The 20,545-nt window shown below is 45.0% G+C and overlaps 1 protein-coding gene across 1 annotated transcript in view; it reads right to left on the bottom strand.

The window, feature by feature from the left end:
* The window catches only part of LOC149458683 (uncharacterized), a 47,254-nt gene that overhangs the window by 18,163 nt on the left and 8,546 nt on the right, over nucleotides 1–20,545 (bottom strand). The window contains exons 2-3 of the mRNA XM_089681975.1: nucleotides 9,774–9,936; nucleotides 4,787–4,899 (exon numbers count right to left, since the gene is read on the bottom strand). Coding sequence (XP_089538101.1) covers nucleotides 4,788–4,899; nucleotides 9,774–9,936 — 275 coding nt within the window. The 3' untranslated portion in view covers nucleotide 4,787. The remainder of the gene's footprint in view (nucleotides 1–4,786; nucleotides 4,900–9,773; nucleotides 9,937–20,545) is intronic.

Consider the following 20,545-nt stretch of genomic DNA (forward strand, 5'->3'; position numbering starts at 1 on the left):
GGAATAGAATAAACTTTGTGACCATAGTAATATCACCATATAGCATCCGCCATCTATAGTTGAAGTGGCAGGGCCCTGCCAATGAAATATAGAGATTCTTCACTGCCAGTGTGCAGTGAATCTATGAATCTGTGGTGTAGAATGTAGGGATATCCATGCCATATAATAAAAGTAGGGTGCTGTACACCTATCAGGAGATGTAGCATGATGTCCCCATCCTGTAGTGAATAAGTGACACAAAGAGAGTCAATATGGTTGTCACTCAGGGTATCAAGACAATATCGGCAATGCGCTGCGCTGCCCTCTTATATTTGTGATGTTACACTCACCACCCGTGCTAAAAATGGATAACCTTGCAAAATCTCTCTCATGTGTGGGTTCACGCCCGTAGTCCCGGAAGCAGCCGCCACCATAGGGACTAGAGACAGGCGGACTCCGTTTACATCCTGGTACACGTGCAGCTTTATGGAACCTAACACAGGCGTGTGTATCCACGTCCCCGCAGGACTACGTGTATGGCGCCAATGCGTCTGACCGGAAGTGACGTTACTGACATGTGACATCAACGCATTTTGCCGATGGGCGTATCTTACTCAGCTTCGTCAGGACCAATAGTCAGACTATACCTGGGGTCAGGTGGCCTCCCTACAACTGACAAAACCACGCCCATTACAGTTATATTGACTACTATTGGTCTACATCATCAGCCTGAATGCAGTCAGTTGGAAGCCCCCCTATGCGAAAGGGGACGCTCTGACGCTGGGACTCTTGCCAAGGCTATATGAGCTATATTGGCCCATTGATTGGTTGCGGTTTAAGGCTTCTCCGCGACCCCTTGTGCATTATGGTTCCAATGGGATCTGTTCCTTCCTGTCTTCCTGTAGCTTTGGTAAAGTATTAATTCTATGCTGTGATGCTGTCAAAAGATCTGTCTATTTCATGCTGTAATGCTCACATTATTATTGGTGTGTGTTAATATGCAGATTGTGATGACTAACTAAGATATATCCTCCTGTGTGTCGTGTGATAATAAAAGTGGAGGTTTTGACAGTGCAAGAATATTGGAAAAAGACAAAAGTGCGTATTGGCGCAAGAGAGGTGGTTGGGGTAAGAAATCATAAAAGTATTAAGGAGATGGAGTCAGTTCAGCTGTAGGAGAATATATGGACTTCTCCGCAAAACTAAGGGGGGGGGGGGAGAGGAATAAATTATAGAGGAGGTGGTATGAGATGTGCGGTGGGGGTCATGCAGCTTTATAGTTCTGGGGATGAAGGAGTCTTCCAGCTTAGGTAGTTCTGGGCAGGATGGGGGTTGGTAAAAAATAGCTGCAACATATAACACCAACGTGAGGCTGCACCCTCTAGAGTAAACCGGAACTCTGTATGGAGAGAATAGAGGAGAGAGAGGTGCACCAGACTAAGTGTAGTAAGAAGGTAACAGTTTATTGTAGTATAAAAACTCACAAGATGTGGGTGTATATCAGGAATCAGGTAATACATGAAAGTTCGTCATCCGGGCTGGATATCTGGAGCGGATGGCTGAAGTACCAGGGGCCAAGGTTCCAAGGGTGGCTGGCACTCCTTATATGTATGCTCCTTGTATCCATCTGCCCTCCTTGCTCCTCCCTTGGGACCCACTGAGGAGCGCCAGCCACCACGGGAACCTTGGCCCCTGGTACCTCAGCCATCCGCTCCAGATATTCAGCCCGGATGACGAACGTTCATGTATTAACCGATTCCTGATATACACCCACATCTCGTGAGTTTTTATACTTGCGTGCAATAAACTGTTACCTTCTTGCTACACTTAGTCTGGCGCACCTCTCTCCTCTATTCAGTGCAAGAATATTGCAGTTGGATTCTGTTATTTCTTGGAGTGCCAAGTGAATGCTATGATGTGCCAGGGCAGGTGTTCATTCAGTAGTGGGTCTCTCACATGCTTAGAAAATTGGTGTAAGTGCTGGTAAACGTACCTGTGTATTGTGTGTGTGACTACCTGTGTATTGTGTGCATATGACTCCTCCTACAAGATTAACCAGTGCCTACAAAATTAACCAATAGAAGCCACAAGTCTGCTATATACTAGTGATGAGAAAAGGTATTTAGCAGTTTATGTTTACTAAAATAACTGCATTTTCATGATCTGTGTACTGTGAAAGACTGGATCTAGTGAATGCAGAGTCCTGGGATAAGTAACACTTTAATGCAGGTCCTTGCTTGCATCCCTTCTGAGGTACTGAATTCAAGCTTAAGGCTACACTGGTCCTTGCTTGCTTTTTTCTGACATACTGAAATTAAGCCTAGGACTATAGTTGCAATATTTAACATCTTGTTAACAGTTATTTTTTTAGCATCACATCTATTTCAGTGTCTCAAAATAAAGTGACTTCCAACAAGCAGTAGCATCTCATGGTAGCAGAGATTTGATTGCCCATGTATGCCTAGGCCTTGTGCAAGTCCCAAGGCTACATTTTTATTTCAAAAGGATTATACAGTGCAACAGGCTTCTCTCATAAAACATATTTCAGTGCCAGTACTGCAATAAACGCTGTAAGCCCAACATATTTTAAATGTATACAACAGGTTGCCAAAAAAATGTTCTCAAAGCAGTTATAGAAAACTTAAGGCTGTCTGCAACCTGAAACAGAAAGGTATTTGTTTTTTATACGATTTAATTATAAAAACAGCTTGTATAGCATGTCATATGTCTATTTTTTAATAAAACTTTCCCATAATACTCAACCACAGGCAAATGGTCAAGGCTTTTAACCTCCTTAGCGGTATTCCCGAGTGTAGCTCGGGGTAAAATATGAGTACCAAGAGCGGTAACCCCGAGCTACACTCAGGCTTACAATGCGGCGTTGCTCTGGGAGTCCCTGCAGCACTTACCTTGTCCTTCGCTCCCACGATGTGTCCCCTGCAGCGTCCCCGGCCATCTCCTCCGGTCGATGCCGGCATCCAGCTTCCGTGTTCCGGTCCCTGTGACGTCGGGACGTACAGGTGCCGGAACCGGTGGCAAATTTGAAATTTTTTAAAAATTTCATTTTTTTTTAAAATGATTATTACATAGTAAAACATTGCTGTTTCAATGCATTTCACATACATTTTGTCCCTACTGCTTTGTCCTGTGCCCTGCCTGCATTTTGACTGTTCTTTCTGCCTGGAAACTTAGAAAAGTCCATGGCGTCCAAAAAGCGTCCCTTTACGTCAAAAGCGGTTTTAGACCAGCTAGAGAACAGCGATAGTAAATCAGAACCACTTGCAGAATTGAGTGATAATGATTCGTGGGGAAATTCGTCATCAGACACTGAAAATGATTTTGCGACTTTGCTCAGCAATGTGCGAATTTGCCTCTGTATTTCAAATTTCAGTGTTTTTGGTTTGATTATATTATTGAATTAAATTTATTATTATTATTTTTTATGATTATTTATTAAATTATAATTTATGATTTTGTGTTTCAAATTTTATCCTACCCTGGATGTTTACTAGACTCTTGTTCGTACAGATTTCAGTGAGTTATTCCTAAAAATTACAGCCTACAATAAAAAACTACATATTTCCATGCAAAAAAATGGTACCGCTTTCAGCACAAAAAATCGGAAATAATCAGACTGCCGAGGAGGTTAAAGCATAACTAAACCCAAGAACAAATGTTTATTATATTAGAGCTAGTCAGTCCTTAGATGTAGTGGATGCATTAGTTTTCATTCTTCAGGCAAAGAACACTTTTGGAAAGTATGGAAAATGTCTGTTGATCTTGCCAGAAATGCAGTGTGCTTGTCCTAGGGCAGGGGTGTCCAACCTGCGGCCCGAGGGCCACATGTGGCCCAACAAAAAATTATAAACTTACTTATTTAGTTTTTGGTAAAAATGTGTTTACACTTAATAAACACATGCGTCCGAAGAAAAATTTGACAGCGTCACTTTATTGGACTGTGCAGAGCAATACAAAGCAGCATATCGCTGCTTACAGCTCCACTGATGATTACCGAGTCCCGGCCAAGAATTGGCAGCTGGGACCCGGTGATTGACATGCCGAGGAGCCAATAGCAGCACAGGGTGGGGAGCACGCACTCGCCCCCTACCCATGAATGTAAATCACGTATATATTACATCCCTGCCACCCTGTAGAAGTATTTCTGCTATAGGGCAGTCGGGAAGTGGTAAATTTTACATTTTTTAAAATACCAAACATGTTATGTTTACCTGCTAAGTGCAAAGGTATTGAGTGGCCCAGAACCTTCTCTTCTGGGGCCGCCCTGCCGGCACTCTAGGCCCCTCCTCTTCTCAGTGCAGCACCATAGGAAGCTGAGTCCTATCAGTGCACACCTGCAAGCTCGTTCCTGAGCCAGACTGTCTGCATCTATAGACACACACAGTGCATCTCAGCCCTATCTCCCATTCCCTGCTCACAAGATTTGATTGACAGCATCATGAGCCAATGGCTTCCGCTGTTATCTCTGTGAGAGAATAGAGAGGAGAGGGCCACTACAGACCGGCATAGTGGCTCAGGTAAGTATACAGGGGTGAGGGGGCGATACAAATACTGGGACATTATTTACTTTAATGCAGGGAATGCATTAAAGTAGATAAAGGTTTAGTCTTTACAAACACTTTAAAGCTTTGGCTGAAATGCGTTCAGAAATTAGTTCTTTTGCAGATATGGATGTTTTATACTGCTAATGATTTTAATAATAAAGGCTTATTCTCTGTAAAATAATGTACACTGCATATAACAGACAATCCAATCACACAGTTTAGAGTGTTATAGGCTTATTACTTACGCTATTGTTGGCAAAGTCTGCAGCACAGACAGAGCGATTTACAGATACAACCGATAATTGAAGCAACAATCAGTAAAAAGAGAAAAATACCAGCTCCAATGACGAAATAGAGGCTGTTGAAAAAATACAAGGAGAAGGTTATGAAATGAGATGTTCCATATTACAAATTCAATTCTTATACATTTTTACACTTTAAAAAAATGGTAAAGAGGTAATTTTTGATGTAAAGAGGTAATTTTTGAATACCTCATAAATTCCTTTTCCCCAGTAGTTCATTGGGGGACACAGTATCTAATTTTCTATGTATGGGTTAGCTTCTGCCTCCAGGTGATTGGACTCTAGGCAAAGCAAAGGGCACAGCCTAAACTAGTGCCTATACCTTATGCATGTATAATGCTAGGATCAGCCAATGCAGCCACATCCACATAATAAAACTTGTGGAATATGTGAACTGAGGAACTGGTAGGAGCCTTGCATGCACAAGATACTGGTGCTTGGTGCTGGGAGCAGGGGCAGACTGACCATTCAAGAACTCGGGCACTGCCCAAGGGCCCTGGGTCAGTAGGGCGCCCCATGAAATGCCCCCGGTACCTTTTATAGGCTTTTTTTGAGTATGGGCAAGGACACAGGGGACCCATGATCCCCTATTGCCCGGGGGCCCCATGAGTTGTCAGTCCGCCCCTGGCTGGGAGGCCCATGTATCTCTATAGAAGGCTGAGCGATGACAGGGAATTGAGTATCCCGTGCCTTTGGGACATATGTCTGTGATATAATCTGGCAAATCCTTCAAGAGACAATCACACTGGAAGCTCGGGATCTTCTAGCAAGACTATCCAGACTGACAAATAGAGTGTTCTACTTCTAGCATGTATAGGGAAATTTCCCTTGTATTAAGAACGCGATGGATAAAAAAAAAGCAAGAAATATCTCCTTAGGAAAGAAAGAAAGAAAGAAAGATGAGGTCTCAGGGCAACCTTATCCATGTAAGGGGTAAAGAAGGCAACTTGTAACATAAGTCTGTCAGCTCTGAAACCCCCTGTCCAAAACTATGGTAACAAGAAAGGTCACCTTCTGAGGTCATTAGAGGAACCTCTCACAATAGTTCAAATGTAGGGATTTAAAGTGCTGAGGGTACTATGTTAGGGTCCCATGAGGCCAGGGGGGTCTTAACAGAGGTAACAATCTGAATGAAACCTTGAACAAATCTACACTCACTGAACACTTTATTAGGTACACCTGTTCAATTGTTTGGTAACACAAATTGTTAATCAGCCAATCACATGGCAGCAACTTAATGCATTTAGGCATGTAGACGTGGTAAAGATGACTTACTGACGTTAAAAGTGAGCTTTAGAATGGGGAAGAAATGGGATTTAAGTGACTTTGAACGTGGCATGGTTGTTGGTGCCAGCTGGGCAGGTCTGAGTATTTCAAAAACTGTTGATCTACTGGGATTTTCACTCACAACCACCTCTAGGGTTTACGGAGAATGGTCCACAAAAGAGAAAATATCCAATTAGCGGCAGATGTGTGGAGGAAAATGCCTTGCTGATGTCAGAGGAGAATGGGCAGACTGGTTGCTGCGACATTCAGATGGTAGGGTCAGATTTTGGAGTAAACAATATGAAAGCATGGAGCCATCCATGGCATGTATCTGTCCAGATAACACAAAAGGTGCACCGCTTAAAATCAAATAATGTCAAAATATATACTGGAAGATAGATATGAACATAAAGCTATTGAGTAAATGATATCAGATAAATAAACAACAGTAATAAATTAGCATAAATAGGTGACTGGTAATTGCCAGAAAAAAAGTGCCAAAGTCTATATAATGAATAGTGATCCTTCCTGTGTCTTCTGGTGATCAAATATTTGAATTATACACTCACCGGATGCATAATTCCAATATGCATTTAGAAGACTTATCACATCTCAAGGTCTCAAATGGAATCCTTTTAAGGACTTGTCTAGCATCTCTGGGCTTCCCTCTGGGCACCTCTGTCCATCTGGGGTTCCCTTTGGATCATCCGATAAAGCACCTCTTAGCTACCTTCCCTGGTGGCTCTGTGGGTGGTGGACTCAACACGAGTCCCAAGAAAGGATGCCAAAATAGTGTAGTACCGTTTGAAAGGATGATTTATTGATCCAAAAAATAAGACATAATAAAAACAAAACAACTGACCATGAGATGTATAAAAGATGGCATGGGACTCGGCATGGGACTCGGCAGCGTGACGTCTGGACTTTGCAGCTCTTACTGACGCGTTTCGTGCTAAATGCACGTAGTCATAGGGAGTGTGCACACTCCCTATGACTACATGCATTTAGCAAATTTTGACATTTGATTTTAAGCGCTGCACCTTTTGTGTTATATCAGTTGTTGGAGGTTTATTGGTACCTTTCGGTGTACAGCAGCTTTTATCTAGCACTCACTTTTCTCTATATATTAAGGTATCTGTCCCTAACTGTGCTAGGCATGTGACCACATAGAGACTGGTATTTTTACTGGTGTCAGATATGTAGCAAAATTAAGTTACATTCTCCAGAATGGCTGCAGGTGGTGTCCCATACGAATTTCACTTTAAACCTAACCTTAACCGCAAGCTCTTTACACACAGGAGCATTAGCATTGTGTTGTGTTAAAAATTAAGCAGCATGTCTCTTTCAGGAGCATGGAAACTTGTCAGCCGCCCCCATTGATTTCAATGGTAATGCTCTGTAACCACACCTATAGCATTTTATTGTGTGTTAGTGGAGCATTGATAAAGTGTTAGCTGGGCCCTGGGGAAAGGCAGTGGTGTTTCCTGTATCCCAGAATGCACTGGGAAATAATAGAGAACTGGGACAGAGCAGCTCCAGTCACTTCCTGTTTGTACAGAGCAGCTGTCTGGTAACACCATTATTTGCTTCTGTGTGCGGGCAAAAGCATCAACCAACCAGCAATACTGCCAGTGCCAGGCAGGAGCAGAAGCATTGAGCAAAGCCTTTTGTTTCACTAAAGCTGAGCTGGACCAAGCCAAGAGTCAAAGAGTCTAAGGTATACAAAACCATTTTGCAGAGAATTCACAAAAAAGCCTGCTATCACAACCTAATTACACCTCAATAGTACATCAGTTCCCCTTTAATGTGATACTAAACCTAAAAACGTTTTTTTTCCCCTTAATGCATTCCTTTCATTAAGGTAAAAAACATTTTCAGTTTCTCTGTCCTCCCCCTTCCCTCTGATGGGAAGCTCCTGCTGCTGTCAATCAAATGCAGTGAAAAGAAAGTGGGGGGGGTCTAAGTCCCACTGGGTGTGTCTATTGAGCTCGGCTCTGTAGAAACATAACTCTTGAGTGAGTGGACACTTTGTCGGCTTGCTATGGGGACACACAAAGAACGAGAAGCCAAGATCGCCAGACCCGAGCATAGATGAATATAATATTAGAAGTCCTCCTATTTTAAACTATAGGTGAATATAATATGTTTGTTATTTTAATTTAACCACTTCTGCACCGCCCTATGGCAAAAATACTGCTACAGGGTGGCACAGGTGTGCAAAATCATGTATATATATATAACACGTGATTTTGCAATTCCGGGTAGGAATTGTTCCGCCATTTGCGGCCTCGACTGTCAATCACCGGGTCCTGGCCGGTGATTCCTCGCCAGCACCCAGCGATCTCTGAGTATTACCGACGGGGGAGAGACCTGTTTATAAACAACACAGATCTCCCCCGTCAGACTTCAGTAACACTTTTAACACTTCCCACTAGAGAAACATCACTTTCATGGGCATTTATGGGCATTCTTTAAGCTTTTTCAATGCTTCAAAAACACAACAAAAACAGATCATAAATGCTATAGGTGTGTGGATGAGGAAGGGGAGGAGGATTAGAGGAAGGAGTAGAGGGAGGATGTGGTCACATTAGGAAAGCTTGGCAGCTACCACCTCTCTTTGTAGGTCTGCTATCAAATTTTTTTTTTTACAGTCCTGATCTGGGGAAGGGCAGGCAGCCTATGACCCTTAATTTTTGATGCTACCTGCACCTGCACTTCCCCTCTGTTGTGGAAGGGTGGCCAGCCTTAGGCAACTGATTTTCCCCTGAAACTTTGTGTAGTACCTTCAACGTGACAAAGCACCACAATAGGGCAGGAGAGAAAGGGGGGGGGCGGCAATGGAAAAAATAATGGAAAAAGCAATGAACAATGAGAATAAAGAAAGAGTGCCATATGCTGCTAACGTGTCTGATTGAAGTGCTAACAAATATGCATAAAATAAATGGTTGAGGACAGGCTTTAAAATGTTTCCATATCCAGCCCTTGGGCTAGTGCCATATCAAGAAACCAAAAGAACAGGGGATACCACAGCTTATCACTAGAGATCCGATTGAAGAACAAAAACCATACATGGACTTTCCCAGTACCCCATAGACACATACAACAATTTATTCCAAAATATAAATTTTATTGTACAAATCAAGTTAAAAATCACAAACACATTATTTAAAGATCAGCCTCTACAATCATGGAGAGCATTTCCCTTGGCAACTGTACAGGTATAGATCTAATACCCAATTCCAGGGTGAGATACAATGCAAGGGAACACAAACTCCAACCATATTATAATCCTCTACATGTTTCATGGTGTGAGCCACTTCTTCAGGAGACAGAGATGGTGGCACAGTTTAATAGCTAATCCAAATAGACTTAACAACAACCACATACACAAAACATCATTAAATTAGAAAACGCCAGCCTTATCTTTCACATTCAAGCAGTGGGTAAGCCTTATGGCTCAGCCTGGCATATAATAATTTGCTGATGTTTTCTGTATTTGGCTGTTGTTACTATTAATTTTTTTGTGATTTTTAACTTGATTTGTGTAATAGAATTTATATTTTGTAATACATTGTTGTATGTGTCTATGGGATACCGAGAAAGTCCATGTATGTTTTTTCTTCAATCAGATCTCAGTTCATAAGTATATGTGATGTCTTCTTACTTGTTCAAAATGCACAGGAACTGGGACTGATCCAGCTGGGTTCCAGGGATTATATTGCAATACCGGTTTGTGCATGACCCTGCACAGAAGGATAGAACACAGGTCTGACCTTTATGGATGGCAAAGTCCGGGCCCACATAGGGTGCACAGTCATCAGCCACAACTAGAACAAACAAAATAAAGAGATAATCGTCTCATTAAAATAGAGAAAGGAAAAAAGGTAACATTAAATAATGACAAAAGAAACATATACTGTATTTATGAAACTCTCAAAGCTGAATTCCCCTTATAGATATTTTTGCATGGTTACATTGGTTTAGCTTGGTTAGTTACACATCCCAGTCAATGGATAACACAGCACTGTGTGAGTATTCAGTTTTCCATACCTCCCCAGTTTATCCAGAGACCCCTGGACCACAATAACTCACTTCAAGGTGCTTAAGAGGGAGAAAATCAAAGAATGCTCATATCCCAATCTCCTATGTAATCCCGGGAGTGATGAACATTTTGTAATTTCCATTTTCAGTTCATTCATTTCCCAGCTACTGTGGCAGAGGAAGCAGTTCATCAAGCACAATCTGTGCTTGATTAGCTGTAGTTGATGGCAGGGAGACATTGGGGGTTTAATAGACCCCTGATGTTCTCATACAAAGACCTTTTGTCAGGGACCCCACTGCGGTAGCCTCTAGCACTCCACAGACTGGATTCCCCCAAGGCGCGGAATCTAAGCTCCGACCTGCTTGTTCACCAGGGCCCCTGATGGTGGGGATGGACTTGGAGCTGGGGTTCACCCAGCTGTGGTAGAAGCACCGTTGGAGGTATATAGCAGGTGAGAGTCTGATGTGAGGAGGTAACAGGAGCAGCGTCAGGCAAGCCGGGTCGGTAACAGTGGTGACGGCGTAGTACAAAATCAGCAGGCAGAGGGATAAACAGGTCACAAGCCGGGTTCGTTAGCAGGAGGTCAGAACGTACAGGGTTAAGCAGGAGAATGGTCAGACAAAGCCAGGGATCAGAGCAGGAGACGGACAGCAAATCAGGGTCAGGCAGGTTCGGCAACAAACAATCTACTCACAGGAACTCAGGAACACAGATAAGACCATAAGGCACTTGAGTATTGCAAGAGCCGGGTTTAAATAGTCCACCCGACTCCTGACAGGCACTCCTGGGTCCTAGTGCTTGCCTAGCCCGTCATTTGTGACAGGCACGCCTGGGTCCTAGTGCCTGCCTGCCTATACGTTTTGTCAGGATTCTACGCATGTGCAGATTCGATCGCAGCGGCGATCTTCCCATTCCCTGACATTGCCCCCCCCTTACGGGCAGCCTCCGGATGCCCACCCGATTCCTCCTTTGAGGCTGGTTACGTAGGAATTCCCGCATCAATCTGGGGGCATGGACATTCTGGGCAGGTTCCCACGAGTTTTCCTCCGGCCCATAGCCTTTCCACTTAATTAAATATTGTACCTGACCACCCCTCCTCCTACAATCCAAAATTGCTTCCACCTCAAATTCCTCCTCCCCATTGATTTCTATGGCTTCTGGAGGTCTAGACCTGCGGTCTAAAAAGGGGTCTGCAACCGCAGGCTTCAACAACGATACATGGAAGACTGGGTGTATCTTGAGGGATTCAGGGAGAGTCAATTTAAACGCTACTTCGTTAACCTTACGTTCTACCTGGAAGGGCCCCACAAACTTGGGTGCCAATTTTCTGGACGGGCAAGTCAGTTTCAGGTTGACCGTTGATAACCAAACCCGATCCCCAGGATGTATAGCCAATTCTCCCTTTCTCCTCCTGTCACAGAACCTTTTACTGTCCTTTTGGGCCTTAGCCATTGTCTCTTGTAGTAGCTTGTTATTGGCAGTGAAGAATTCTAAGGTGTCCTGGGCCGCTGGGACTGAGTTCTCAGGAACCAGGTCTGGCAGGAAGGTAGGGTGAAACCCATAATTAGCGAAAAACGGGGATTGGTTGGTGGCAGAATGATTCGCATTGTTATATGCAAATTCTGCCATTGGTAGAAGTGTCAGCCAGTCATCCTGCAGGAAAGATGTATAGCATCTCAGGTATTGCTCAAGCGTTTGATTAGTTCGTTCTGTCTGCCCGTTTGTCTGGGGGTGATATGCTGACGAGAAAGATAACTTAATCGCCAGCCCCTCACATAATGCTTTCCAGAATCTGGAAGTAAACTGTACTCCACGGTCCGAGACAATCTCTTTTGGCACTCCGTGCAGCCTCACAATCTCTTTGATAAATACTTGGGCTGTTTCGGAAGCTGATGGTGTCTTGGCTAGTGGCAGAAAATGGGCCATTTTAGACAGGCGGTCCACAACCACAAAGATCACAGTGTGGTCTCGTGAGGGTGGCAAGTCAACAATAAAATCTAACGAGATCATACTCCAAGGTCGGTCAGGTATTGGCAGTGGTTTCAATAGGCCCCAGGCCTTGTCTCTGGTGGGTTTGTTTCGGTTACAGACGGGGCAAGATTTCACATATGCTTCACAGTCCTTGGCCATGTTTGGCCACCAAAATGTGCGTTGTGTCAGCTCTAACGTCTTATGTATCCCGAAGTGTCCTGCTAGGGGATGGTCATGACAAAACCCCAACACCAGGGATTGGACCTCCTTGGGTACCACGACCTGTTCCCCTCTCCAAAAGAGACCCTCCTTGTTCAGCAGGGAGACCCCAGGCAGGTCAGGAACCCGGTTGGAGGCCGCCTGCAATTTAGACAGCAGTTCTGACTGTAGCAATAGAAAGCTACCTGCCGGCAGGATGGTGTCTGGCTGGGGCGTCTCCCTAGGATCCTCGAACATCCGAGAAAGGGCATCAGGCTTAGTGTTCTTTGACCCAGGACGATACGTTATGTGAAGACTAAATCTCGCGAAAAACAGTGCCCATCTGGCCTGGCGTGGACGGAGGCGTTTGGCTGTTTTTAAATACTCCAGGTTTTTGTGGTCAGTATAGACCAGAATGGGGTGTAGGGCCCCCTCTAGCAGATAACGCCATTCCTCCAGAGCTGTCTTAATGGCTAGTAACTCCCTATCCCCAATATCGCAGTTCCTTTCAGAAGGGGATAGCTTCCTGGAGAAAAAAGCCACTGGATGCATTAGCTCCTTGGCCCCTACCCTCTGTTACAATACTGCTCCAACAGCCACTTCTGATGCGTCTACCTCTAGTATGTAGGGTAGGGATGCGTCAGGGTGGCTCAGAATGGGAGCCGTTGTAAATAATTTTTTCAATGCGTCAAAAGCTACCTTTGCAGCTGGAGTCCATTGGAAACGAACTCCTACCTTGGTGAGCTGGGTAATGGGCGCTACCAGGCCTGAGAAGTTCTTTATGAACTTTCTATAAAAATTGGCGAATCCAATAAATCTCTGAACTCCCTTCTTATCCGTGGGGGCAGGCCATTCCAGGATAGCTGAGATTTTTTGTGGGTCCATAGCGATCCCCGTAGTGGAGATTATTAAACCAAGAAATGAAATGCTTTCCTGTTCAAAGCAGCATTTCTCGGCTTTCGCATAAAGGCCATGCTGATGGAGACGTTCCAGCACACTCTTAACATGTCCCCGATGTGTTTCCAGGGAAGAGGAAAATATCAGGATATCGTCCAAATAGACAATGACAAAGATATCCAGAAAGTCCCTGAAAATGTCATTGACAAAGTGCTGGAAGGTGGCCGGTGCATTACATAGCCCAAAAGGCATGACAAGACATTCAAAATGTCCGAACCGAGTGCGAAACGCTGTTTTCCACTCGTCTCCCTCACGTATCCGAACCAAGTTATAGGCACCCCTGAGGTCCAACTTGGAGAAGATGGATGCCGTCCTTAATCTCTGAAATAATTCTGGGACCAAAGGAAGGGGGTAGCGGTTTTTGACAGTAATCTTATTGAGGTCTCTGAATTCAACACACGGTCTTAGGGATCCGTCCTTCTTTTCAACAAAGAAAATCCCTGCCCCGGCCGGGGATGTGGAAGGGCGGATAAATCCCTTCCGGAGGCTCTCATCAATATATTCTCTTAAAGCCCCTAGTTCCCGCTCAGATAAGGGAAAAATGCGGCCAAAAGGAATCTCGGAGCCCGGGAGCAGATCGATGGGGCAATCATAGGCCCGATGTGGGGGAAGAACCTCTGCCCCCCGTGGACTAAACACGTCTAGGAATTTGTGGTAAGCTGCAGGTACCATCTGAGTTAACTTGGCCTCGGAGCTTACAGTTAATAAGGCCGGGGTATCTAGTGATGCCCTAGGTAGACAATGTTCCTGACAGTATCGTGAGTGGAACTGGATTGACCCGGTCTTCCAGTCAATTTGGGGGTCGTGAGCTCGTAGCCAAGGGAGCCCCAGAATAACTGGAAATAGGGGGGACGCGATGGCGTCCAAGCGGAGAAACTCCTGGTGATAACCCGCCACTGTGGTATGTATAGGAGGGGTTTCCCGGTCTACCGTCCCCGATTTTATCCGAGACCCATCCGCCAGAAAAATATTCACCCTGTGTTCTTTGGCGAGCAACGGTATTTGGTGCTGGGTAGCGAAACCGAGATCGACGAAGCAACTACAGGCCCCAGAATCAATGATAGCCATCACCTGTGTGCTTCCTCCGGGAAGCTGAAAGGACACAGGTACAGCCAAGTGAGTGGGGTTGCCTTCACATACAGCAGATATATTAAAAGGAATAGAAGAGAACTTACAGTCTTTCTTCGGACAGGAACGCACCATATGACCCGCTGCTCCGCAGTAAAGACACAGGTTATTGGCTCGACGCCTCTGTCGTTCCTCAGTAGAAAGAGTAGGCCGCATCAGGCCGAGTTGCATAGGCTCGGCCCCCTCGGACGGTTCGGAGCTCCGACTGCCGACACTGACCCTTGGCATGACTGGTACTCTGGGCATCATCCATGAAGTTCTCTGCCCCTGGCTGGACCTCTCCTGTCTCCTTTCCCGCAGTCGGCGATCGATCTGTATGGCCCGATCGATTAAACCTTCCAAGGAGTCTGGAATTTCTGTTCTCGCTAACTCGTCCTTCAATGGTTCTGACAGTCCCAACCGGAACTGGTGGCGTAAAGCTGCATCATTCCACTGTGTGTCTCCACTCCATTGCCTGAACTCAGCGGCATAGTCCTCCGCTGCCCGGCGTCCCTGTTGTAATGAATAGAGAGCTGCTTCGGCCGAGGCGGCTCGATGCGGGTCATCGTACAGTTGTGCCATCGCCTTAAAGAATGTGGTGACAGTATTTAAATGTGGGTGGTGGGCCTCCATCAGGCGATGAGCCCATCCCTGGGGCTCCCCCTGCAGCAAGGATATGACAAATCCTACCTTCACCGATTCAGAAGAGAAGGTCCGGGGTTGCAGGTCAAAGTACAGCTGGCAGGAATTTTGGAAGGCCCTGAACTTCCCTCGGTCCCCACTGAACCGCTCAGGGGTCGGCACTCTTGGCTCTGGCGGGGGGATGGTAAATGCTGCTTCAACTGCAGACCCCGCTGCACCCATGGACGGAGGCGCACCCACTGGGCCTGGAGTTGTGGGTGTTGGTGCGGCCAGGCTCTGGACCTGTCCCTCCAGGTGCTTGTATCCCTCTTCCAGGGTCTTCACTGCCTGTGTGAGTGCCGCCAGATGTTGGCACATCTCTTCCCAGGGTGAAGGTCCTCCTCCAGACTCTGACATGGCCGTATGGTTCTGTCAGGGACCCCACTGCGGTAGCCTCTAGCACTCCACAGACTGGATTCCCCCAAGGCGCGGAATCTAAGCTCCGACCTGCTTGTTCAGCAGGGCCCCTGATGGTGGGGATGGACTTGGAGCAGGCCGAGACCAGGTCGCGGCCCCTGGGTTCACCCAGCTGTGGTAGAAGCACCGTTGGAGGTGTATAGCAGGTGAGAGTCTGATGTGAGGAGGTAACAGGAGCAGCGTCAGGCAAGCCGGGTCGGTAACAGTGGTGGCGGCGTAGTACAAAATCAGCAGGCAGAGGGATAAACAGGTCACAAGCCGGGTTCGTTAGCAGGAGGTCAGAACGTACAGGGTTAAGCAGGAGAATGGTCAGACAAAGCCAGGGATCAGAGCAGGAGACGGACAGCAAATCAGGGTCAGGCAGGTTCGGCAACAAACAATCTACTCACAGGAACACAGATAAGACCATACGGCACTTGAGCATTGCAAGAGCCGGGTTTAAATAGTCCACCCGACTCCTGACAGGCACTCCTGGGTCCTAGTGCTTGCCTAGCCCGTCATTTGTGACAGGCACGCCTGGGTCCTAGTGCCTGCCTGCCTGTACGTTTTGTCAGGATTCTACGCATGTGCAGATTCGATCGCAGCGGCGATCTTCCCATTCCCTGACACCTTTTATCTATTTGGTATAATGACCATTTTTGCCTATGGATTTGTGTACTGTCTCCATTGACCGTGCACCTGGGATCAGGGGAGAAAGGTGAAGGTGCAGGGTGGGTGATATAAAGAGATCCTGTCACCTGTTATTTCATCAGAACAACATATTCTAAAAGGTGCTGGGACTTACAAATGTGGTAAGAGTGGAAAACGTCAAAGAAGCTCCCACACAGCAAGGCTTCCTTCGTTTGGCACCCAACATGAACTCAAACCACAGAAATATAGAAAGGACCGCCAGACCAAAATCAGATCACAGTGTGCATGATCATTTTATTTCTTGATAAAAAAAAGCATAAAAACAACCAATGCATTTCGGGGGCAATACAACTCCTTCATTAGGGCTCAACACACCATAAAATTTGGATGGACTCAGAAACCAGTGACTTCACAGATCTATAGAAGAACCAGTATTGAACTGTCCTCAGGGAGGAACGACCTGGCAGCAGTTGTTGGGCAGCAATGGAATCCTGCATGCTGCATTTTGCCGCACTTTCACAAAATGTGCATTTTAATAGAGTTTAATGGCGGTGCACCTAAAAAAAATGCAAAACGCGCATAAAAACGAAAGACAGAAAAAACACAGCGCACTAATGTGAATCCGGTCAAAGTATTAGCTGGAGTTTGACTTAAATTTCTTAGTGCATCTAAATCTGCTAGTGTATGTAACACTACCCTCCCCCCAGACTGACAATGCTGCTGTCCATAGGTGTCTCTGTTGCTCCTTTATCCAGAGTGTAGGCACACTGATACAGGAGGTGTGTTACTGACCAGATCACCAGGTGTAGACAGAGGGGAAAAAGCATAAAAAGGAAAACTAATGCAGCCATCACATCTAAGGACTAGTGAGCTGCAATATAATAAATGCTTGTTTCTGTATTTATTACTGCTTTAACTCCTAGCAGGCTATTCATTTTGCTAAGAGGTCACCAAGTTTATGACCAAGTCTCAACTACAATTCCATTCTAATATTAATAACCTCCAATATGTGCAAGTGGTATTCTAGAAAGTGGCAGATTAATATTCATAATTATATTTCAAACCCAGGGATACCAAACACAGCGTATCTTTGTCACCCAGGAGGGAAGAGAATGCTTTCTCCCCTTTCCTATGTGCTAACATAGTCATGTATGAACTGGATTTGTTCAGCATGAAATGCAATATTCAAATATATCCCTAATATTAATGTGTCCAGTTCCTGTTGAATTCTATGGATATGGGGAATTGTTCAGACTGTGTGTAGGGCAGGCAGTCTGTCAAAAGCCGGGTGTTCGAAGAGGCAAGACCAAAAAAAGGTCTGCCGATCGGCGCCATATCAGTGCTCTCAGCAATTGGCTGACAGCGCTGATTGGAGTGTTTTGGTGGGGGGCCGTCCCCCCTGACAAAACACAATAGCACAGCAGCGGAGAATGTTGTACTGACATCAGATAGTTCGTACAGCGGCTCCTCTTGACCACTGGGTTAAATGAAAAAAAAACTAGTAGTGTGTACCAGACGTAAAGGTTCATGAACACATGGTTGTGAGCTGGGGCAGTTACAGCAGATAGTGTGGTTAGCAGCATAAGTCAGTACGCATGCGTGTGTTTTAGGCAATCTCCAGTGCACAAGCACATACAGCTGCCCCTTTGAATGCATTTCAGTTGGCAGCTGTACATGGCAGTAGCAGGTCCCAGGAATGTCATGACACAGACTCTGCTGCTAGATCGCCCCTGTAAGGGCCAGTTCATGCCACAGGTTCTGCGTTCTAGATGCATTTGCATACACACCTATGCAGGTTGCGTTTGAGCCATTTCTACATTGCATTTTGCATTGCGTTTTTGCACCTGTGTTTTGACACATTTCACAATAGCGAACGCACCTGCTCGACATTTATATGTGAGAACCCAAGATGAGGTTTCCGTGATTAGATGCAAGAGGCAGCCCCATCGAAAACAATGTAATCTCACATATAATCGCTCATGCGAATGATCGGCACCCTCCTATTGCTTTCATTGGGGCTGCCTATCGCAGATAATTGCAGGAACACCCAATGGAGTTCTCACATGTAATCGCTGAGCGAGTGCATTCACAAGTGTGTGGATGCACCCTTATGGTCCGAAGTACTGACGCTACAGATAGCCCAGCAAATAGCATTTCCAGACAGAGGTTAGCAACAGTACCCCCTATATTTCTTTCAGTATATTTCCATTCTAAAGCCAAACCTTTCTTTTTAGTGTTGGATAGAGTAGGTAAGCGTTAGAATGTCTGTTAGGTTTCTGTTGCTGTGTGTGTCCCCATTAGGAAACTTTACTTTTTTTTTTTTACATGCTCTGGTGATCACAGTCAACTGTACTGAAAGTGAGCTAAAATCCAAAACTTTGTCGCTTACTCCATTTGAGAAACTTTGCTTCTCGAATTCCCCCCAGCGACATGTTATATCCAAGCTTTACTCCCTTCTTGAAACTACTAGTATATCTCAACCTCGAAAAGCGTGTGAGGCTTGGATACGTGATTTACAAATACCTTTGTCAACTGACGACTGGGATCACATTTATGAACACATACATTCGGGCTCCATGTGTGTTTCCACGCAGGAAAGCAATTACAAACTATACTCTAGATGGTACAGAGTTCCGTCCCTGCTGCATAAATTTGACCCTAATATTTCAGAGTTGTGCTGGAGATGTAAACAGACAACAGGCACACTCCTACATATCTGGTGGGATTGTCCCTTGTTGCAGCCTTTTTGGGAAAAAGTGCGAGATATAGTCTCACAAGTGACTACTTACACTCTGGAATACAGCCCGGCTCAATTTTTACTTCACCACTCCTCAATTCCGTTAAGGATGTACCGTAAGTCTCTTACCCTACATATGCTAAATGCGGCAAAACAATGCATTCCTGTCCACTGGCGTTCAGAACAGATTCCTACTGTGCGGGAGTGGTTTCATAGGGTCATCAGGGTTGCGGAGATGGAGGAATTGATTTCAGTGACAAGAGACCACCCGGAGAGATTTCGGAAAACGTGGGCGTGTTGGAAACACTTCCAAACTACCAATTTCTATAAACTCTATATGAATAACTAAAACTAATCTACAGGTCGTGAATACCGTTCAAAGTTATCACCTCTGGAATAACGCCGCGGACCGTGTTTATCGAAATGTATGTTAAGTCCTACGGATAATACCTATTAGCTTGTCTACTATATTATATTATGGTTGGCTTAATAACTATTACCTATTACTTGATCCATCCCTCCTTTTTCACTTCCTTCCCACCTCTCCCCCCCCCCCCCCCTCTCCGTCCGTCCCCCCCCCCCCCCCTTTTTTTTTTTTTTTTTTTTTTTTTTTTTTTTTTCCTCTCTCTCTCACTCCTCCCTGTGCTTTCTAAATCTTCCTGCATATACAGTACTCTCCTCTTTTTCTTTTCTCTCTTTTCCTTCCTTTTGTCTCATATTTCTCTCTTAAACAACTATTTCTACATACAAGCAGAAACTTAACTTAACCGGGTGCGGAATTGCACGAGGCGTCCGCCTCAGACATCAATGCTGCTTTTTGCTCCACTACTCGATTACTTAAGCACTTTTTACCCCCGACACTTGCATCCTCTATACCTCTATTGCTTACCATCCATATTTGCGAAACTGTTATTCTACTTTGTTTACTGGGTAGCGTGATCTCCTGTTTATGTTTACTGCATACTTCAATTACATGTCTGACTACCCGTCTGCGTTACGGGAGATTGCTTCAGTTATACGTGTGCAAAATGGGTTCCGTACATGTCTTTAATCTCAAATGTCTTGTATTTCAATAAAAAATTTTTGGAAGAAAAAAAAATCCAAAACTTTGAGTGTAACAGGAATACAGAGGAATGCTTTCCATGGGGACACTTGTTCTGGTGACAACAGTCTAAGCCTCCATTCACATCTGAGCTTTTGCAGTGCGTTTCCCTATCGGTGACCATGCTCAACCTACCAAATCCTATGGTTTGTAATTACGCCTGTTCACATTTCAGCACTCAATTGCCTGTATACTCTAGATTAGTACAAGAGATATCTGTTAGCCTAATCAGGTGTTTATCATCCCATAGACTTCAATGAGAGCACCTGTAAACACATTTGCACCAGAACTCTTCTCCTCCTCTAGAACTGATCTTACCCCTTGCTCATCACCGGAAACAAATATCTGAAACTTGATACATGTGCAAAACTTCTTGCACAATGCTTCTTAAGAAAAACAAACAAACAAACAAAAGGAACGAACAAAGGCAAGCTGTTATTAACAGTTCGATCTGTTTAAACCTAGTGGAAACTGCCTTAAAGTGGACCTTCGCTTAAAAGCAAAAGTTGCACTCCTTCTCTAACAAAATTGGTACCCACTTCTGCAATTTTTGCCTAGGCTAGAATTATGTCAGCTTGGCCCGCTTCCCCCCTT

Source organism: Staurois parvus, unplaced genomic scaffold, assembly GCF_062004578.1.
Source record: "Staurois parvus isolate SC_StPar_1 unplaced genomic scaffold, SC_StPar_1.0 ptg000282l, whole genome shotgun sequence".
NCBI classification, from domain to species: domain Eukaryota; kingdom Metazoa; phylum Chordata; class Amphibia; order Anura; family Ranidae; genus Staurois; species Staurois parvus.